This window comes from Cnephaeus nilssonii, assembly GCF_951640355.1.
Source record: "Cnephaeus nilssonii genome assembly, chromosome: 11".
NCBI lineage: Eukaryota > Metazoa > Chordata > Mammalia > Chiroptera > Vespertilionidae > Cnephaeus > Cnephaeus nilssonii.
In genome coordinates, this window is record NC_137082.1 from 64,811,649 (window position 1) to 64,833,792 (window position 22,144).

The 22,144-nt window shown below is 49.9% G+C and overlaps 2 protein-coding genes across 5 annotated transcripts in view; one reads left to right on the forward strand and one right to left on the reverse strand.

The window, feature by feature from the left end:
• Positions 1-18,079, forward strand: part of CFAP100 (cilia and flagella associated protein 100) — a 30,734-nt gene extending 12,655 nt beyond the window's left edge. The window contains exons 9-16 of the mRNA XM_079783426.1: positions 1,920-2,095; positions 2,536-2,650; positions 6,555-6,606; positions 6,818-6,969; positions 14,498-14,633; positions 15,748-15,953; positions 16,836-16,929; positions 17,807-18,079. Of these exons, the coding sequence (XP_079639552.1) occupies positions 1,920-2,095; positions 2,536-2,650; positions 6,555-6,606; positions 6,818-6,969; positions 14,498-14,633; positions 15,748-15,953; positions 16,836-16,929; positions 17,807-17,920 (1,045 nt within the window). The 3' untranslated portion in view covers positions 17,921-18,079. The remainder of the gene's footprint in view (positions 1-1,919; positions 2,096-2,535; positions 2,651-6,554; positions 6,607-6,817; positions 6,970-14,497; positions 14,634-15,747; positions 15,954-16,835; positions 16,930-17,806) is intronic.
• A 139-nt stretch (positions 18,080-18,218) lies between these two features.
• The window catches only part of ZXDC (ZXD family zinc finger C), a 28,059-nt gene continuing 24,133 nt past the window's right edge, over positions 18,219-22,144 (reverse strand). For 3 of the 4 annotated variants that reach the window (XR_013814154.1, XM_079783679.1, XM_079783678.1), the window contains 2 exons: positions 21,076-21,177; positions 18,219-19,989 (listed from right to left, as the gene is read on the reverse strand). Coding sequence is in view for 2 of the 4 variants with exons in the window: in XM_079783679.1 (XP_079639805.1) it covers positions 19,903-19,989; positions 21,076-21,177 (189 nt within the window). In the remaining 2 variants the exon portion in view is untranslated. Of the gene's footprint in view, positions 19,990-20,998; positions 21,178-22,144 lie in introns of all 4 variants that reach the window. The other variant, XR_013814155.1, reaches the window with a different exon arrangement.

Genomic DNA, 22,144 nt, shown 5'->3' on the forward strand with positions numbered 1-22,144 from the left:
ACCACTCCCCTGCCAGCCTAATTGCCCCTAACAGCCCTCCCATACAGGCCTGGTCACCCCTAACTGCCCTCCCCTGCAGGTCTGGTCACCCCTAACTGCCCTCCCCTGCAGGCCTGGTCACCCCTAACTGCCCTCCCCTGCAAGCCTGGTCCCCCCCAACTGCTCTCCCCTGCAGGCCTGGGTCCCCCCCAACTGCCCTCCCCTGCAGGCCCGGTCGCCCCCAACTTCCCTCCTCTGCCAGCCTGGTCACCCCTAACTGTCCTCCCTTGTAGGCCTGGTCCCTCCCAACTGCCCTCCCCTGGTGGCCATCTTGTGGTGGCCATTTTGTGTCCACATGGGGGCAGCCATCTTTAACCACATGGGGGCAACCATCTTGTGTGTTGGGGTGGTGGTCAATTTGCATATTACTCTTTTATTAGATCAGATAGATAGATAGATAGATAGATAGATAGATAGATAGATAGACAGACAGACTAGAGGCCTGGTGCACGAAATTTGTGCACGGGAGGGGGGGTGTCCCTCAGCCCAGCCTGCACCCTCTCTAATCTGGGACCCCTTGGGGAATGTCTGACTGCCAGTTTAGAGGAGAATCAATTCCTGCAGGATTGGGCCTAAACTGACAGTCGGACATCCTTCTCGCAATCTGGGACTGCTGGCTCTTAACCACTCGCCTGCCTGCTGGCCTGATTTCCCTAACTGCTCTCCTCTGCTGACCTGATCCCCCTAACTGCTCTCCCCTGCTGACCTGATCCCCCTAACCACCCCCCCTCCAGCCTGATGCCCCTAACTGCTCTCCCCTGCTGACCTGATCCCCCTAACCACCCCCCCTCCAGCCTGATGCCCCTAACTGCTCTGCCCTGCTGACCTGATCCCCCTAACCACCCCCCCCTCCAGCCTGATGCCCCTAACTGCTCTCCCCTGCCAGCCTGATCCCCCTAAGTGCTCTCCCCTGCCAGTCTGATCGCCCTAACTGCTCTCCCCTGCTGGCTTGATCACCCCTAACTGCCTCTGCCTTGGCCCTGCCACCATGGCTTTGTCCGGGAGGACATCTGGTCTAATTAGCATATTACCCTTTTATTAGTATAGATAGAGGCCTGGTGCATGGGTGGGGGGCTGGCTGGTCTGCCCTGAAGGGGGTCCCAGATCAGGGTTGGGGTCCCCTTAGGGGATGGGGACAGCCTGGGCAAGGGGCCTGGGGGTGGTTTGTAGGCCAGCCACTCCACATTGGGGTGGGGGTCTCTGCTGGGGGCAGGGGTCCTCGCTGGGGGCACAGAGCGGCCTGGGCAAGGGTCTGGGACGGTTTGCAGGCCGGCTGGCCTAGTCCCTGGCTTTGTCCAGAAGGACATCTGGAAGGTCTCCAGTCTAATTAGCATATTACTCTTTCATTGGTGTGTGTGTGTGTGTGTGTGTGTGTGTGTGTGTGTGTGTGTGTGTGTGTGTTTTTTTCTTTTTTTAAGATAAGGTCAGAGGCAAACTTGGCCTGGGCTGGCCTGCCCACGTTTCCCTTCATCACTTCTCCCCTGGCCAAAGGGTGCTTCCCCACAACACAAAGCTCTTCATTTTCACTGAGCTCTAAACGTCTCAGGGCTGCAAAACCCTACAGGCTGCTGCCCATCTTACAGATGAGGTGACTGAGGCCAGGAGAGGTTCACTGACTTTCCGGAGGCCACACCACCAGGACACAGGGCTCACATGGGTCTGAGGCTTCTGGGCTCCACCCTGGGAGGGGCAAGACAGTCCCTGAGGGCTGTCACTCTGGGAGGTATAACCCACATTGGCTCCTGCAAGGTGGGCATCCTCTCCCTGGCACAACAGTGCTTCTGTGCCCACCCTTCTTGACCAGGGTGCATTGGGGTCCCCCCTGGAGGGGCTTCCCAGTGGGCAGAGCCTGACCTCGCCTGTCCCCTCCCCTGGCTCAGCGAAATCTCCAGATTTGAAGATACTCTGCAACATTACAAGGTCTGCAAGGACTTTCTGTACAAGCTGTCACCCAAGGACTGGTTGGAAGAACAAGAGAAGAAGCAATTGGCTCTCAGACAGGCCAAGGAGGCCGCCAGGTCCAAGGAGAACGCTCAGTTGTCACAAGGTGACAAAGGTAGCTGAAAGGAGAAGATAGTTCCCTGGGTCCTTCTAACCCTGTGCCCAGCCAGCAGAGGCCTTGGAGGTGTCCAGGCCGCGGGACTGGCCACTTCCACACCCTGCAGAGCTCCTGGGGCAGCAGCCACCCCTCGGCCACCCGTGGCTCAGCACAAGCACCTGCTTGGGGAAATGGGGCTGGCTCTCAACTCAAACCCAAGGGCTTTCTCCTATGCACCTGCCTTCTTCTGCCACTGAGGGGTCCCGGGGAACCCTGCACCCCCAAGCAATGTTGCCTCAGGCCTAGTTCCAGCCGAGGCCATCAGGGACCTCTCCCTTGCTTTCTGTAGGACCAGGGACCAAGGGCAGAATGAGCTACAAAGGTACGTGGCTGCCCCAGGCTGGAGGGGCCCCACCCTGGGTTGGGGCAAATAGAAACTCCTCTTCTGCTTCCTCCAGAGGGGCCAAGCCCAAAAAAGCCCTGGAGAGTGCTGCAGGTGATCCGGGTAGGGCAGGTGCTGACCAGCCCCGGCCATCACCATCAAGACCATCAGTCTGGGCTGGACTCCAAAGGGTGAGTGGCCTGGGGGAGCTGCAAAAGTGGCTGGAGCCTGGTGGGCGGTGCTCCCCAATGGCTCCGGGACAGGGGCACCCAGAATAGGCCCAGACTCTGAGGGGGGGGAGAGTAGGAGCAGGGTACATAGTCTGACTTAATCTGGAAAATGAAGAGGTTTTCTAAAGAAAGGTTTGTATCTGCCTGGTTCAGTAAATGTACTATTAGTAAGCCTGGGGTGGCCCATTCGGGTGCTAATAGACTAGTCAAATGCGAACAGATGAGGGCAGCGAGGTGGGCACAGGGAACAGGATGGCACATGCCCCCTGCTAGTCCTCTGTGGCCAGGGAGAGCTGGCCCAAGGGCCAGAGCTCCAGAGCTGTTCAAGAGAAGCCAGACATCTAGACTTCTTTATAAAATTACCCAGATTTCAGTGTGACAGTCACTTTGCAATCTTTTAAGAAACACAGTGAGGTGCGAACAGAAACCCCACGTCGGTCCATGTACCCAGTGCAAACCTGTCCCTCCACTCCTTTGCCGGCAAAGCCAGAGCTGTGCCCCCACCCACCCCCACCTGGTTCATATGCTTAGCTGCTGGGTCACCTGGTCTCTCCCCGCTACCCGAAACGCTCACAGAAATCACAACTCTCGCTAAACTGAGAAATCTCAGCGCCCCAGTTCCTGTGCACCTCCTGCCAGGCTGTTGGCCAGGAAGCCACAGGCAGCTGGTGATGAGTTTTATTGTTTCCTGCATGTCCTTTCAGCCATTTTTAAGCAAACGGTACATTGAACCATATGAAGTTGCTGTGCAGGTCAAAAGGGTACTGGCATGCCCTTAGGATTCAACCTGCACATAAGCAAAGGCGATTTTCTTATGCCCGGCCTTCCTTTCACAAGGAGCTAACCCTCACATCTCACCACTTCTCCATTCACAGTATTGCCAGGGGGCATCCGTAGCCAGGGTTCCAGCGTCCTGGTGTCTGCCGAGCCCCTGGCCTCTTGATGCTGACTGGGGTGACGTTCACAAGATGTAAATATGGAGCAGGGCACGAACACTGCATCACAGGGCTGTCTGGCATTTGCCTTCACAGTGCCGGGGCCACCGCCAGGTCTCACCTGTCCCATGAAGTCGGGACCACCTTGGGCCAGCGGGATGAGGGCCTGGACAGTCATGTGGGAACCAGAGCAGGTGGCTGGCAGGCCTGGAGCCAGGGCAAAGGAGAGAGAGCTTGATTGGCCCATGCAATTGGGGGGCTGGCGAATCCACAGCCTGCAGGCAGGCTGGCGGGCTGCAGACAGAAGGAAGCAGAGTTTCCACTAGAGTCCAAAGGCAGTAGGCTGACAGAATCCCTTGTTTTTCCGAATACAGAAACTCAAAGACAGAGCTAAAGCAAGGTGATAGATAGCTCATGATTTCTGTGACATTTTCATGATGAAAAATATGATGGCCATTCGGATGTCCTCCTCTGTGAAAAGTGTTCTATTTTTGTACATTTTTATTGGATTGTCAGCCTTTTTTTTTTCTGATTTCCCAGCAGCACTTTATATATCCTGGATGCCAGGCCTTTACGTAGTAAGTGTAGTATAAGTATCTTTATCCAGTCTCTCTTGCCTTAATACTCTTAATGTTATCTTTTGAGTCCAGTTTACCCATCTTTATTTTTATGGCTGGTGCATTTTGTGTCCTACTTATGAAATCTTTGCCAACCCCAAAGTCACTAAAATAGTCTCCTATGCTTTCTTCTGGAAGGTTCATAGTTTATCAGCCTGGATGATGGTGGTAGTTGGGGAGATGAAGAGAATGAGTAGCTCGGGGGCTCAGGAGCCCCCCCCCTCACTCTCCCTCTCGGGGTCTGTCTCTTCTGCTCATCCCTTTATGTGCTCTGTCCTCTGTCCTTTCTTCTCTACCACGGCCTGGCCACCCCCTCCCATGGTTCTTTTCCCAGTTTCTTGAGCTCCAGGCACCTATGCGTGTCTCCCATTAGATGTTCTCTACACTCAACCTCCCAAATACCAAACTGATACTTCTCAGGCTGAAGGGGAGCCAAGCACTACCAATCTGCAAGCTCACGTTCATCTTTATGAATCACGGTTCATGCCTTATGGAGAGCAGCCACCATTGGCCAGGCAAATGCCATGGGTAGCTCTGAAGCCTGCGACCCCTGCTGGTGGGGGCTGGTATTCCGGTTGAGTGTTGAATGGAGGCTCCGGGAGGTTAGAGATGCGTGCTTCCTCTGCCTAAGTTGCCCCTCGGCCCTGGAGCTCCCACTGTGAGGCCCCTTCCTGAGAACAGAGGTCTGGGCGCACACTGTCCGGGTTTGTATCTGGGTTCCTCCGTCTATTGGTCAAACGACAGGTCTCTGAGTACAGCTGGACAGGATGTCACTGCACATGACACTTAGCCAAGAGGTTGAGTGGAGCTTAAAGTCCAGTCCACACTTCAGGCTATGTCCATCTTGAGGGCAGATTCTCCAAAATGTAGCTTATGGGCCAACAATGTCCTGCGGGTGGGTGACCTTGGGTAGGTGACTCGATATCTGAGTTGCATGTTCCTTAGTTGCCAAATGGGCATCAATGTGTATACAACATGAGGCCCAGGCCCAGTGAGTGTCTAGCATCCTCTCCCACAGGGCCCTGCCTTTATCACCTGTCTGCTGCAGGTGGGTCAGGGCCTGGAGTCTCTCAGGCCTCAGCCCAGGTTCCTCTGTCTGTGAGCCTGCCCTGGCCCTTCTTATCCAGCAGAACCTGCAAATCCAGGGTGGGGGCCAAGGCTGGAGCAGGCGCAGAGGGTGATAAAAGCAGGTCTGGATGTGGGGCAAGACTGGGTCCCACGCTGAGTGCTCCAAGCCCACACAGCCTTTTCTGCACCCCTGAGGGCTGGCCCAGGACGGTTTCCGCCCCTGTGCGGTGCTCAGGGTCAGTTGAAGGTGGCTGTGAGTGTCACAGGATCACTATGAGGGCCATCAAGGACAACTGCCAAGGCCAAGTCTAGCTCAGGGAGATGGGCAGAAAAGGCCCCGAAGTGGCTTTTAAAAAAGGTGACAAATGGAGAGGGACAGCCCCAGTAGTGGGAGCCGCAGGTGCCAAGGACCTGAGGCGGAGTTGGCACCCAGAGACCGGAAGGAAGCTGGCAGGGCAGGAGCAGAGTAACCTTGGACAATGGGGGAGGTAAGTGTTGGGAGGGTAGCAGGACCCCCACAGCTCCCGGGTGGAGGCCGAGTTTTATTCTAACCAGAGAGAGATTAATTGAATTTTGAGAGTTAATTGTGCGAGTACCCCACGTTGGGCTGCCAGTTGCGAGTGCCCCCCCCCCCACATCCCGCGTGGTTCAGGGTTCAGGGTTCGGGCTCTGGAGGAGGCCGCACGCAAGTGAAAGAGACCAGAAAATATTAATTTGGAAATATTGGGGGCCAGGCGGGAGCCCAACTCAAGGGGAAGGACTTCACCCCCGCTCTGGCCTTGCTATCCCTTTTATTCAGATTGTGGGATACACCCATAGCCTTTAGGCAGGCAATTCCAATAATAGCCAGTCAGCAAGAATTTACATAAAACTAAAAGGTGGAAGTTGCTTTAGCTACCATTGTCTCACCTAGACAGTGGGTGGTTGGCTCTGACCTTTCAGAGCTTCAAGGTTGACCAGCCTTCTGGGTTCCTTGTCCACACCTCTCTGCTAGTGAGGACAATGGGCGGCTTCCAACATAATTGAATTTTGAAACGACCCCTTCCCCCCAACCCCCACGCTGGGGACCAAGAGGAAGCTGGTGCCACCACCTGGGTAGCTTGTGTGATGGACAAGGGGACAAGGGGACGAGGGATATGGGGTTGGAGAGGAGATGCTGTGGAAATACCAGGAGTCTACACCACTGAGATGGGGCACAATGGCCCAGGCTGGGTCCTGGCGCCCTAAACCCACATCTCTCCGCAGGTCCAGCTCTTCTGTCTTCCCCAAGGAAGAGGACCCAGACAGTGATGGGGAGGTCAGTGGCCCCACTCTTGGCAGGGTCTGCGGGAGTCAGGTCCCCTTGCCACTGCACTGCCGGGGCCTCTCGCCTCCCCACCCCCCCCACCCCCACCCCCCCACATACACACATAACTCTGGTTGCAAGGTCTGGCGCTGTACTTCACGGAGTCCCCCAGCTCCTGGAGGCCCCCCGCCTCCCCCCTACACACACACAGCTCTGGTTGCAGGGGCTGGAGCTGTACTTCAAGGAACCCCACCAGCTCCTGGAAGTCTTCACAAACCTGGAGGAGCAGAACCTCTCGCTGATCCAGAACACACAGGAGATGGAGGAGGCCTTGGAGGAGCTGAGCTTCACCCTGAAAAATACCCAGATCCGCATGTAAGTCTTGAGTGGGGCCACCCTAGCCAGTGAGGAGGTGGGCTCTATCATTGGGAGTCATCCTGGGACCTCCACAGCCACTGGCAGCTGGACTGTGGGCCCACCCCTCCCTGTCCTAGCCCTGGCCCTTCCCTGACTTCTGTTTTCTGGAAAGCTCCATTTGAAGTTGGTGCCTGGCTCTGGTGAGAAGATGTGTGCTGTTGGGTAGGGAAGTTGAGGGTCATGGGGACCCAGGAGTGGCCTGGAAGTAGATCATATTGGTGGACTGGTCCATTCCCGCCCGGGAGCAGTCTGCAGCCAGAGGGGGGCATCTTAAGAACCTCTCACCCCAGGTGCATTCTGCTGATGCCGGGTCCAGGAGAGCTGGGCTGGGAAAAGTTGGGGCACTAGGTGAGGTCTGTTGGGAACAAGGAATTCACTCCTAAACACAGAATGAGGACCTATTCTGGGTCAGGCCTGGGTCTAGGTCCTCCAAGGATAAAGTAAGGCCCTTCGTCATTGAGCTGACATTCCATGGGGCAGACAGACAACAGATGGGCCCACAGATTTGACTTGTAGACACTGACACATGCTCGGAGGGCAAGTATGAGGATGATATGAGAAGAGGCTACAGAAGAGGGTGGCACAGATTGACAAGGGCAGGGAAGCTTCCTGGGGAATGTGTCATTTGAGCCAGGTACTTCCTGAGTGATGGGAAGCCACCTGTGATCTGGGAAGAGGGTGCCAGGCAGAGGGAAAGCAAGTGCAAAGGCCCTGAGGTGGGAGCCAGCCCAAGGCTTCAATGTCCCAGGGGGAAAGCATGTTCCTGAATGCCCATGTCTTGTTGACCCATGTCCTGCCATGGAGAATCTCCTGCTGGGAGTCTCCAGACTTATGTGAAACTACTAGCTCTCAGGCAATATTGTGTTTCCTAGGAAGCTGGAAGGTAGCAGAGACACACATAGACATGAGCTGGGGAGAGGCAGGCAGCCTCCCAGGTTCCAAGAGCCTGGCAAGAAGACACAGGCATGCACACATACACCTCACAGAGTTCTTCATCTCTTGTTACAGCCTTTGTTTTAAAGTCTATATTGTCTAAGTATTGCTATTCCAGTTTTTCTTCATTTCCATTTGCATGAAGTATCTTTGTCCATCCCTTTACTCTCAGTCTGTGTGTTTCGATGTGAAGTGGGTCTCTTGTAGGCAGCATATGGATCTTGTTTTCTTATCTATTTAACCAGCCTTTTGATTAGAGCATGTAATCCATTTACATTTAAAGTAATTATTAATAGGTATGTCATCATTACCATTTTATTCATATTTTTATATATTTTTTCTCTTCTTAAAGCCCATTTAACATTTCTTATAATACTGGTTTAGGGGTGATGAACTCCTTTGTAGCTTTTTTTTTGGGGGGGGGTCTGGGAAGTATTTTCTTCTTTTTGATGCTATTGTAAGTGTAATGGTTTACAGGTTGTTCATTATTTGTGTATAAAAATGAACTGATTTTATATCCTGCTACTTTGCTGAATTTATTTATTAATCCTAACAGCTATGTTGTAGAGTCTTTAGGGTTTTCTACATGTAAGATCATATCATGGGCAAACATAATTTTTACTTCTTTCCAATTTAGATGCCTTTTTTTTTTCTTACCTAATTGCTCTGGCTAGAACTTCCAATAGCATGTTCAATAGAAGTGGTGAAAGTGGGAATCCTTACCATGTTCCTGATGTTAGAGGGAACATTTTCAGTCTTTCAATATTGAGTACGTTTGTGGTGGGTTTCTCATATATGGCTTTTATTATGTGGAGGTAGTTTCCTCCATTCCTATTTTGTTGAGTGTTTTTTTCATGAAGGGGCGCTAAATTTTGTCAGATCCTTTTTCTGCATCATTTGAGATGATCTGGTGGTATTTTTCTCTTCATTCTGTTAATGTGATGTGATTTTCATATTTTGAACCATGTTTGCATTCCAGGAATGTTTAGCTTTGTCATGTTGTATAATGCTCTATATATGCTGCTGAATTCTGTATGCTAATATTTTGTTGAAGTTTTTGCATGCATGTTCATAAAGAATATTAGTCTGTAGTTTATTTTCTTGTAGTGTCTTTGACTGACTTTGGCACGATGGTTATTCTGCTGTCATGGAATGAGTTAGGAGATGTTTCCTTCTCTTCGACTTTTAAAAAATACTTAAGACGGATTTGAATTAGACTTTTGATTATTGATTCAATCTACTTACTAGTTACAGGTCTACTTAAATTTTCTATTTCTATATTACTTAGTCTTGGTAGATTTTATTTCTAGTACTTTATAAATTTCACATAACTTATCCAATTTTGGGGTGTACAATTGTTCATAGTACTCTTATAATCCTTTCTATTCCTGTAAAATCAGTAGTAATGGTCCTGTGTTCATTTCTGATTTTAGTAATTTGAGGGTTTTTTTTTCCCCTACTCCATCTAACCTAACGGTTTGTCATTTTAATCTTTTCAAATAACCAATTGTTTCTCTATTCTTTGTTTGTCTCTTCTAATATTTATTTGTTCCTCTCTGCTAGTTTTGAGTTTAGAAGATTTTTTAAAGAAGTTCTTTAAGTTATGAAGTTAGGTTGTTAATTTCAGATCTTTCTTCGGTTTTGTTTGTTTGTTTGTTTGTTTGTTTGTTTTTTAAGTGTTTATAGCTATAAATTTCCCTCTAAGCACCACATCTGTGTCTCTCAAGTTTTGGTATATTGCATTTTTTTTATCTCTATTTTTTTTCCCCCTCAGCTTTTATCTGGGAATGTCTTAACTTCTCCCTCACTTATAAAGGACAACTTTGCCTGATACAGAATTTTTGGTTGACAGTTGTTTTTCCTTTGAATGCTTTGAATATAACAGCCTACTGTCGTCTGGCCTCCAAAGCTTCTAATGAGAAATCAGCAGGTAACCTATTGAAGATCTTTTATATGTGAGGATTTGCTTCTCTCTTGCTGCTTTCCAGATGCTTTGGCTTTTGATTATCCTATGACAGTTTGATTATAATGTGTCTCAGTGTGGGAGTCCCTTGTGCTTCTTGGATGTTTATATTCATGTCTTTCATCCAATTTGGAAAGTTTGCAGCCATTATTTCTTCAAATATTTTCTCTGCACCTTCCTCTCTCCTTTTTCTTCTGGGACATTCAAGTTGCAGAAATTGGTCCTCTGATGTTCCACAGATTCCTTAGGTTCTGTTTTCTTCTCTTTTTTCTCTCTGTTCCTCCGCCTTGATAGTTCTCATTGTCCTATCTGAAAGGTTGCTGATTCTTTCTTCTCCCTGAGCAAATCTGCCTTGGAATCCCTAGTAGATTTTTCATTTCGGTTATTGTACTTTTTAGCTCCACAAGTTTTTAGGATGTTTCTTTATTAATATTTCCATTTTGTTCACACATTGTTTTCTTGACTTCTTCCACATCTTCCTTTAGTTCCTTGAACATCTTTTAAGATAGTTGTTTTAAAGTCTTTGTAGTATATCTACCATCATGTTTTCTTAGAAACAACTTCAGTTGATTTTTTTTCTCCAAGTGTACCATACTTTGTGTTTTTTTTGTGTGTGTGCCTTGTGTGGTTTTTGTTGTTGAACACTTAACACTGGAATCTAATAATGTGGTAACTCTGGAAATCAGATCTCTCCCTACTCCACCGTTTTGTTTATTGTTCTGTTTTTATTTGAAAGTTGTAGGCAGTCTCTATGTTGAGCCTGAGGTGTAAAACTTATGGTCTTTTTAGGTATTTTCTGAGCCTTTCCCTAAACATGCACAGTCACTTTCTAGTTTTCCCAATATATATTTGTTTTTTAATGTCCTTGATCTTTAGTGTCTGCCTTTCAAAAGGGGGAAACGCAAAATAAACAAAAAATGAAGAGGGGAAGGGAAGAGCACCAGCCCTTTAAATCCCTTGGAAGTCACTTCAGCCAAGGGGGAGGAACTTAAAACAATGTGGGAGGTACAACAACACTGGCTGCCTGTGTGCACCTCTGTGATCCGAAGCACCAATCAGTGATCAGAGCACAGATCCCCGGTATTTGGTGGACAGGGTCCTTTTTGCCCACCATAGCTCCCACAGGCTATGCAAGCTGCTTCAGGAAACTTGCCTGCCACTTGGCTGGGGTGGTGGCTGGGTCGCTGCTACTCTTCGCAGCGTTGAAATGGACTGTAATTAACTGCAGTTGCTTTCCAGGCTTCCCCTGGAAGTTGCAGGCTTCGGTACTCCAGAATTCCAAATGGTTTTATCAGACTGATTCTGCCAGTGCAATTGTCTGGGTGGGGAGACAGATTCCTAGTGCTTCCTACTCTGCTGTCTTCCTCTATTTCAAAATATTTTATTTTGATTTTGTTCTTTTTTGCTGCTATTTCTGCAGGAATATGGTAAATCTCTTTTGTTTGGTCTTTTGAATGACTGTTACTTACATTTCGTGGTGCTTGCTTGCTTGCTTTTTTTTTCTTCTTTGCTACCAGTCTAGTAAATTTTCTGGTTATATGTCCTCAGGTATTTATAAATGAATCCTCTTTTTTGTGACCTTCAAAATAAACTCCTTATACCTTATCCAATTCAGGCCAATAGTCTAAGAAAATTTCAAACGTATAAACATATATCAAAGTAGAGAGAATAGTATAATGGGTAACCCAATCCCATCACCATTGTCAACACTGATCAATTTATAGCCAATCTCCTTTCACCTAGACCCCACCCACTTCCCCCATCTTCCTTATTATTTTTAAGCAAATCCCAGACATGGTACCATTTCATCTATAAATATTAGTGTAGATATTTCTAAAAAGATAGGCCTCTTTATCATACCCTCAATACCATCATTATATCTTTTAAAAAAAACAGCATTTCTGAATATTTAATATCCATAATCAATATGTGATTGCATTTTTAAGATGTTAGTTTGAATTATATTCAAATTAAGATCACATTCCTCAACTGGTTGTCTTTAAATCCCTTTTGATTGCTCTGGCTGGGGTGGCTTAGTTGGTTGGGCATCATCCCATGCACCAAAAGGTTGCCAGTTCAATTCCTGGTCAGGGCATATGCCTGGGTTGTGGGCTTGATCCCTGGTGGGGGCCATGCAGGAGGCAGCCAATTGGTGTCTCACTCTCACATCAATGTTTTTCTCTCCTTCTCCCTTCCTCTCTCTCTAAAAAGCAATAAAAAATATATATTTTTTAAAGATTTAGTTTAAATTAAATAAATAAATCCCTTTGATGGGTTCCCTCTCCATCTTACTGTCCCTCTGCAGTCCAGTACTTAAAAGAAACCAGGTGACTTTTCTGGCAGCAAAGTGTTCTCAGACTCTGTGTGTGCACTGAACTCTCCCGAGAATCTTGTAAAAGTCTCTGATTGGGCAGGTCCCAATTGAGGTGTGGACCCTGCATTTTTGACAAACATGCTTGCCAGTCTGTCAACAATGAGCAGTGTTGCCTCTGCATTTTCTGTAAATCAGAGATGAGATCTAACTGAGAAACAAAGATTGAGACCCAACAATTTTACATGTAAAGACAACTAGTAGGGGGAAGTTACCCCAATCACCTGAAGAAATAGAAACACAACAAAGCACCACCACCACATCCACATAACAAAGGAGAGCAGGGGTGAAGCAGCACTGTGCCGGCTGTAGGATATGCAGAATATCACACTGACTAGTTAAGGCATTGAAAGTGAAGGAAATATTAAAAACTAGGTTAAAGCCAAATGCAATCTTGTATCCTTTAGGACCCTAAAAGCACCTGCTCCTGCAGTGGGCGCTCTCAGTTGGAGGGAAGTAGGGTCTGATACCAGGAGGTGCTCCCCGTTGTCATCCCAGGTGACCTGACAGGTAGGGTGTGTGTGTGAGCTACATGTAGCATCTCTGGCCACCACCTCTGAGACTCAGCCCAGGAGAACCAGCCAGACCAGCTCAGTACCCCTCACACTCAGTTTTCTGGACTCAGCCCTTGGCCCCACAGCTGGGGAAATGCAACCCGGGGCTCCTATGAGGCTGTAGCCCTGTGGTGATGCACATGACAGACAACAGGTCCCCCAGTGGGCAAAAGAGCAACAGCCTGTGACACTTTGCTTAAGACCAAGAAAATGTCAGTAGGTTCTAGCAACAAATGGAGAGATGCCACAAGATCATCATGGGGGTGGAAGGCCACCTCTGGGTCTCCCAGGCACTGCTGATGGAGTGACCTGATGTCCATGCAGTCATTGTGATTGGGACTGGCATGCAGCTGCCTGCACTAGGTGAAGCTATGCCAGCTTAAGAGCTGGGGTTCCAGTTGGGGAAACCCCAACAGATAATGGTCAATATCTGCCATGATTATAAAAGAGTTTTTCTTAAAAAATGTATTATTTAAAAGTTGATTCTTGCAATCCCATTCCTAAATATATACCCAAGAGAACTGAAAACATGTCTTCACAATGTTCATAGCAGCATTATTCCCAAGAGCCAAAAGGTAGAAACCACATGCCCTCCCATGGATGAGTGGGTCAGCAAAGTGTAGTCTGTCACTCAATGGACTATTATGTGATCACTAGTGACCTGGTGCATGACATTCGTGCACATTAAAAGGGAATTAATTAGAGGAAATATTTTAATATTGCTATTTGCCCTTTATAATAGAAGTGTCAGAGATGAAAGAAAATTAGTAAAATGTAAATGAAAATCTTCCTCCTGTCAGAGTCTGGGGCATTCCACGGGAACCAGAGTCAAGTCCCCGCCCACCCACGTGTGCCTCAAAATCGCACAAGACCCAGATCCGGCCAGCCCCACCCTCATTGGGCTAGATCCAGACCGGTCAGCCCCACCCCCATCAAGCCCCATCAGGGTGGGGTGCACGACCTGAGGTCCATCAAGCCACAACAGGCAGGGGGCGCAGCCTCAGGTCCCCTGCCCTGGCCCAGTGCCATGCAGCCTCAGGTCCCTGCTGATTGCTCATTAAGGCTCATTATGGGAACTTGGCCTCCGCTGTGGGTGCAGCCATCTTGTTACAGCATGACAGTCCATTTGCATATTCCCTATTTATTAGATAGGCTAAGAAATGAAGTGTTTTTTTTTCACTCCCTCCCCTATTCCTTCTCCCACCCCCACCCCACCCCCCTCCCTCTTCCCCAGGAATGAAGTTTGATACATGCCACATTGCACTGAATGACAAAGCCAGACACAAAGGGCCACATGTATACAAGTCCATGTTTATAAAATGTCCAGATATGAAGAAATATGAAGTAGAGGGAGAGTAAATGGGGAGTGACTGTTAATGCATACTGGGTTTCTCTCTGGGTGACGAAAATATTCTAAAATTAGATTATGGAAATGATTGTGCAACTTTGTGAATATACTAAAAACTGTTATTATTATTATTATTAGTTGTTAAAAATCTTGAATTTTACCCCTGCACCTCAGAGTTCCTTTGACCCCTGGGCATGTAGATACTTTGCAATCACGGTCCCTTAGCCCTCAGGACAGCAGCAGGAGGGGTCAGGTTCAGAGAGGTGAAGTGCCCAGGGTCACACTGGTGAGCAGGGCCCTGCTGGTCCCCCATCCAGGGATAGGGAGGTCAACCAGCTGAAGCAGTGGATCACCACACTGATGATGTCCATCACCAAGGAGGAGGAGACAGCTGCTGAGCTGGAGCTCAAAGCCCGAGTCTTCCATTTCGGCGAGTACAAGGGCGCACAGGAGGTAGGCCCCCCGGACGGCAGCCAGCAGGTGGTGGGTATGGAAGGCGTGCAGGTGGCCACAGGCTGGCAGCGGGGGAGGGGAGGTCCCCTTCCAGGCACCTGCTGGGAGGAGGTCCGGTGCCTGGAGCTCTGACAGTGGGAAAGGAAGGCCTGAGATTCAGCCGTGCTCTGGAGCTGCCAGGCCCCTCACCACCTCCAGGCTCTGTGGACCTGACCAAGGGGCACCAGCTGAAGAAGGCCCTTGGTCCCCAAATCCAAGGCACCCTGTGTGTTTCTGCTCCATGGCTGTTCATCTGCCCAACACACCTCCATTCTTTTTTTCATTGGACAAATACATCCGGCTTTTTAAACATGTATAATATACCCAGAGAGGCACATCCCCAGGCCAGAGTGTGAGAGAATTCTTAGGGCACAGAAGGTCAGAGATGTTCCAGGCAGTGGGACCAGGATTTGGCACACACCCTTCTTAATAGCAGCCCCAGCTTCCTAATTCCTATTGAGCACCCACTGTGTGCCAGGCACTGGGCTGAGTACATGGGATGCCATCATGAGCAGGCCAGTGTGTCTCTGCCTCTTGCTGGTCATCACTGGACACCAGCTGTGTCCTGTGCCTGGCTCAAGCCTTTTTGCCTGCTGTTCCTCCTTTAGCCCACAGGCCCACTCATGTGTCTGTGGGGTTAACTGTTTTCTGAATGTTAGGCACACTCAGAGAGGGGAGTTCAGCAGGCCAGGGCCACAGAGAGAGTAGGTCACAGGATGTGGTCCTGTGGGCGCTGAGGTCAGTGCAGGGGCAGCAGGGGGAGGGCTCCCAGGAGGAAGGGACTGGGCTTTGGTGGACACACTGAGGCAGCTGGGGGAGGGGCCAAGGCACAGGCATGAGCCCTAGTGGCGAGTGGAACCCAAGATCTGGCTGACCACAAGAGCAAATGGGGGAGAGGGTATCACAGCTCTGGCAAGGAAAGTCCAGGTGTCCAGTTGTTTTCCCCATGCTTCCTAAGTGTCACCTGGGCAGAGCAGGGCCCTGGGAGGTCCGCCATGCTGCAGTGAGGGCAGACCATGGAGAGGGAGTGGACATAGGTTCAAGCAACCCCACTAGTGGACTACCCGTCTCACAGGACAAGCTGTTGGAGAGCCTCAACCGCAAGGTGCTGGACGTGTACCGGCAATGTGTCGGTCCCCAGCAGGAGTCCAACCTGGGCACCGTGCAGATGTTGACGGTCATCGAACACCAGCTGGATGAACTGCTCGAGAACCTGGAGCGTGTGCCCCAGATCAAGATCGAGCAGGCCGAGAAGGCCAAGGAAAAGGAGCGGCGCCAGAGGTGAGGGCCCAGGCTGCCCTCCACACCCCTGCTGTCTTGCCCTCCAAGAGTTCCCAAACAAGGGGAAAGGACCCTGGTTCTCCAAGCTGGGAGAGCCAGTGGCCAGGTTTCTGGGGAAACCCACACTCAGCCTCGGTAAGGGAAGCCCTGCTTGTGGAGAGTAGGATGTTGTGGAGTCAGGGAGCCAAAGTGAGGTGTGGCTAGCACAGCCTTGCCTCAAAAAACAGGGGCCATTTTCCTGGCTGGATGGGAGGGAAAGAGGCTGGCGTTACCAGAGCCCAGACAGGGAGGGGTGGGGACTCCGGCACAGGGGGCGTGGGGCCGTCCTCCAAGAGGAGGCCTGGAACTCCCCAGAGGCCCGGTGGGGTGTGGGTGAGTTCCAGGGACCATGACTCCTCTGGCCTGTAGGCTGCCTGGTTTACTCCTGTGCCGAGCCCTGAGACATAGCCATCAGCAAAAGGTCATCTGCCTCTCCCATGAGCTCTTTCTGTGTGTCCTGGGAACCTTGCTCAGGGCAGACTCGGGGCAATGGTTTGAGGACCCCAAGTACAAACAGGAAGGAGACAGACACTACTAATCTTCTGAGGTCTGGGCTTTCAAGGGTGATGATAGGGAAGCATAGGTACATGGACCAGTGACTGGGGATAAGGACCTAAGAACCTGGGCTTCCTGGGGCTATGGGAAGATGACCTTTACATTGTCTCCCAGGGGAGCCAAAACTAAGGCCCTGCCCTGGAAGGAAAGGGCGGAGAGGAGTGGGAGTTTTCTCAGAAGAGGGCGGGCCATGGCCTGAGAGCTGCGTAGGGAGCTGGGAAGGGGATTTGGCAGCCTCCCCTGGCCTCTTCAGTCTGTAGTGCATCTCTTGTTGCCCCTGCCACCTAGACTCCGGGAAGAGAAAGCCAGGATACAGAAGCAGCTGCAAGAGGAGCGTCTCCAACGGGCCCAAGCCCGGGCCCAGGCTGAGATCAAGAAGAAGGTGGGCAGGGTGGGGCTGGGGAGCTATGCTGGGGAAAGGTCCCATGTCCAAGCACAGTGTGGCTTGGAAAAGCAAAGGGTCTGCAGCTGAGTCTGGTTCATCGAAACCTCTGCAGATATTACTGCAGGGGGCCTGGGCCCCTAAGAGCAAGGCTAGGATAGAGCAGGTCTCCCATTCCTGGGCCTACTGCCCCTCAGGGCTACCCTCGCCTTCCTCCAGAAGCCCTCCCCTGGGGCTGCCCGCTCCCCTGCACACATTCCTGGTCAGTGACTGACCTGGTCACACCCTCCTAGCCCTGCCGAGAGCTGGCACAAAGAGCTCAGCTGCCCAGAGTCCCACTACACAACCTGCCTCAGAACAAGCTCATCACCTGTCACCAGAGTCCCCTTGATTGCTGTGCCCCAAATCCTCCACCCACAGGGAATGGGCAGGAGCAGCGTGGTCTCTAATGCAGGCCCGAGGCTGAACATGGCCCAATGACAGACAAGGCCGACGGGCTTTCCCTGCAATGGACCAGCACTCTCTCTACTCTGTGCCGTGGGGAATGATGGACACTGCAGTGTCTCCCGGAAATCCCTAGAGATGGGTTTCCTCTGTTTAGTGGTATTTCCCATCTGTGTTTCCAGGTATTTCCCGCACACGGCCCCCACACATCTAGGGGCTGCCCCAGAGCACAGGCTTAAGGCTGGACAGACACACTTCTGAGTTGGCTCAACAACTCCAGCCCTCAGCCTGTGGCTGACCAGGAGTAACCACAGACTGGGGCAGTCCACGGGGCTCTCCAGCCTCCTAGGGGTATGACCCCTCAATGTCTAGGCAGCACCTCTGGTGCATTGAGGCCACAGGCAGAGGGTTATTGAGTCCGCTTCCTCTACAGAGAGGCAGAAAGTTGCTGTCCCGCTCTGAGCCCCCGGCCCTGAAAACCAAGGAGGAGCCTGAGCACGAGCTGCTGGACAAGGAGAAGGAGGAGCAGCTGTTCTTCTTCACCTAGCCTTCCGGGCGCTGCCATGGCTGACAGCACAGGGACGGCAGCGGGAAGCGAACAGGCTGTGTCAGGGCCAATGCAGCCCTCGCCGTGCGCCTCATGGTCTGCTGTATGTTTCTTCACTCGTGTGAAATAAACCCATGACTCTTTGGTGTCTAAGGGCTGTTTAAGGAGGTAGACCCTATCTCGAAATGCCGGCACTCCTCTTAATCATTAACCCCAAGCAAATGCTTGAGGGAAGAAGGCCATCTTGGCTCCCATCTAAAACAACTGCTTTAAGAGAGAAGCCAAGTCCACGCTGGGGTGCAGTGTGGGGCCAGCCCCAACACAAAGACAAGAAAAGCAAGCTGGGCGGATGGAAGGGTCATAATTCCTGACTGAAGGGAAAAGCGATGTCAACACTATTACACGATTCCTTAAAATAAGTCAAGCGAAGCCTTCAGTGCGTAACTATACAAAAACTTTTATTCATTTGCACTAGGGTTGGGTCCACTGCCAACAGGGGACCTCAGTGCCCAGAAAACCAACTAACAGTACCAATCACTTTGTAGTGGACATTCACTGGGGGACGTGCTGGAGAAAGGTCCAGCAATACGTCCTCCTTCGGGAGGTCAGTGAGGTATGGCCACCCTGGCCGACAGGCCTGGCTCCTTGGAGAGGGAGGGGATTTCTGGAGGACCTGGGCTGAGGTGCCACATGAGCACAGAAATTGTTTGTGAAGCAGCACAGAGTTCTGTACGAACCATTTATAAATGGGGCCTAAATTCCTTCAGATGGAGAAGCACTGAGCAGAAGCGGATGGCACCTCAGAATAGGACAGAGAGAAATCACAATCGAATGCTGGGTCACTCCCAAGAGCCCAAGTCCAAAAACTCAAGAAACAAACACGGAATGGGCAGTTTGGATGATTCCAAGTCTGAGAACCAAAGTAGCATCTTAATAAACACACACTTCAAAAGGCATAAGGCAAACACAGCATTTCTGAGTGATCGTGTCCAGTCCACTAACCAATTAACAAATATGTGCAAGGTTATCAACTCGTCTCCTTTTGCAAGACAGAATTAACTCTGTAAAATATGTGGTGACATGATATGCACATCTTCAACCTCAACAAGAACATATACATGCCATCATTACAGTCCTGCACATAATTTATAGTATTCTGAACATGACTTTATAAAACATCGTCAAATTACTATTAAACATTAGTACCCAAATGCAGAATTTAGAAAAATTATTTTCAATGTTTTAATTCTACCATCTCCAAACTATGAGCTCAAAATTCGGTCTACACAGAGGGCTCACAAACAGGGCCCCCGATGTGTCCACTTCCCCCTCAATAATTGCCTCTCACACCAGCAGCCTGCCTGGTCTGCCAGAACATGGATGAGAATTCGGCTTCCTGTGTCGACAAGCCCACTTCTGCCCCACAGTGTGACAAAAGTCAACCCCCCTACAAGCACCATTGAGGGGTGGGAAACAGCCTGTCACATAGCTCTCAGAAAGGGAAAGCAGGGTGTTTAGATCTCTCTCGGGGCAAATGCTAAAACCCCGAAGCTGAAAGACCCCTCTGGTTTTACCTCAGATCAAGTTGTATTTGACTAGGGGACCTGTTCTCTATTTCCTGCACAAGTCTGTTTTTGTAACTCCAACTGGTGCTCCATGGCTCAGATGAATGGGACAAGGGATGTGCACACACAGGCACAAGTACAGAAGAGGGGTGTGCTTTGCTAGGAAGGCAATCCTTGCCTCACTGAAGCACTCTGCTTATACAAGGCAGTTTTAAATAGTACGGCCCCTAACTGGTTCCTGATAGCATGTCAGAAAAAACATGTTCAATGAGTGCACCCAAAAGTCTCTGAAGAACTAGGCTGGCCTTCTGAGCAGAAACCAAGTGGGCTCTCACCCAGGCCTGCACGACCATGTAACAGATGGGAGGGACACAGATGGGAGGCGTCGCCCTTGGGTCCCCCAGTAGAGGGCAGCTTTCACTGCAGGTCCTGTAGGTTGACAGTGCTGCCTGTGCAGTGCGTGTCCTCAGGCCCAGCAGCCCCTCCAGCTGCAGGATGCACCTCCTGCAAAACCAAGCAGAGTAATGAGGAGGTCAGAACGGGGGGCTGAGGCAGTGCAGGACCACTCACCGGAGGCAGCCTCACAGCCACTCACCAACTAGCAGCATAACCTGCAGGGCCACCCAGCCAGGTGCTTCTGACTTTTCTCAGTTAAAAACTACTCCACCTCTTCCTTTTAGAGAAATGTTTCTACCTCATTAGATTCAAGGCCATGATGACCAGCTTTTGGCTATTTGTATCCTACCTGATGTCTTTGGGAGTGATCTTGTGAGTGGGAACACCAGGCAGCATGTAGTAGGCACTAAAGGGGCTTTCTGGATGTCCCCACTGCAGCAGTCTGGGAGCTCCCACCTCCACCCCCACCTCATATCAGTGCTTTAGTCAAAATTTATTTTTGACATTAAGGAAAATGTTTAACCCTTTGTACACATAAGCGTCTATAGACGCTTTAAAAACTCATTTTTCATGAAAATTTTCAACTGAAAATATTCAAGAACACCGGAATTGTGAGTAATATATTTATTTTTATAATATTCATTGCAAATTTATATTTTTAATTAAATTCAAAATATCGTGGTGGTTGGGAAGGTTTCCATTTTGGACGCGTGGCAGTTAACTGGTTAATAGCCCAATTTCTATTTGTATGGATTTTTAAATATATATTTAAGTCTGTTAGAAATTTAATAAGCTAGATACTTTCATTATTTTATATCCAAATCTGAATTATCCACAGCTACATATGCCTAGCTTAACCACTTACTTAAGGAAACTAATTTGTCTGGGTCTATTTTTCCACAGGTTAAAACTAACTTCCCATAGAAGAAAGTGACTAGAATTTCTCTTATATAAAATATTTTAAAGAGTATGTTCACCTTATTTACAAGTAGGAGCTACAATGACAGCAAATTTGAGCTTTAGTCTTATCCTTTTATTTTCTGCCCACTTACCCACCTTTTCTAGAAAGCGGCAAACATCCAGGCAACAACCCAATGCATCTCCACCCAAGGCCTACCTCAGTGCCCAGCCTCTGAAGCTGGAAGCTGCGTGATAGTCTTACTAACAAACCCAAAGACGTGTAAGACATCAGACCTGGAGGACATAGACGGGCAAACCAATGGCGAGCAGGGGGTGGAAGGTGGAAGACTGCGGGCTCAGCACCACTGGCAAGACTCCTTCACCTGAGGGGCCGTCCTGGGGAGGGAGGCAACAGCACACGTTTTATTAACCAGGCACGACAGCATTTCTACCTCAGCCTGAGGAGCTCTATCAGTGCCATATGCAGAACTGGTCCCATCCAGTGCATCCAGGCAAGGCACCACCTCGACCCAGGTGAGGCCCGAGAACCCAGCAGCAATTGGCATCAGGGGCTGGGAGCTGATGCCCCTCCTTCTGAGCCTCATCTCTCACCCTGATCCCAGCCTAAGGCCCAGGGGGCTAAGCTGGGCCTGAACCACCTGCCATCTGGCTGCTACTCCCTCCCAAGCCCTTCTTCTGGAACTTTCCTGTACTCTCCCACACTCAAATGCCTCCTCTCAGGCCAAGTGCCAATTTCTCTCCTGTGAGTTACTCTTGAACTCTGACGGAGGCTCCAGGCACCTCTCCCTCAGTGTCTCACTGCTCTCCAGCAGCCTTCTCAGACCCACAGGTAGGCGCATCTCTGCCTTGAATCCAGCCCTCAGTCAAGCCGGGACTATAGATGAAAGGTCTTCCCAAGAGGGGCTATCAGGCCCCTAATTGTCCAATCAGAAAAGGGACACTTTAATACTTCACCTTTCATCTGCCCGTCAGCCTGTGGCCATCCACAGCTCCCATCACTTAATCCTGGTGCCACCACCACTACCATCAGTATCTCTCATTCCTTCCAGTCTCAAGAACCTACTGTGTCAAGCATTGAACACTCACTATCATTCCCATCTTATATGTGATATAAGACGGAAGCCCCAAGTGCTTAAGTAACTTACCCAAGACTACCCTAGCTGGTAAGGGAAAGATAGAAGATTAAAACCCAGGTTTCTCTACCTCAAATCTGACATCTTAGAAAAATAACCACAACTCCCTTTCCAACTAGCTCCAGTGGTACCAGCTTCCTGCAGTCTCCATGTCAAAACCTCGAGTCCTGCAATCTTCACTGGGGACCTGCTTGCTGGCTTTGACCATG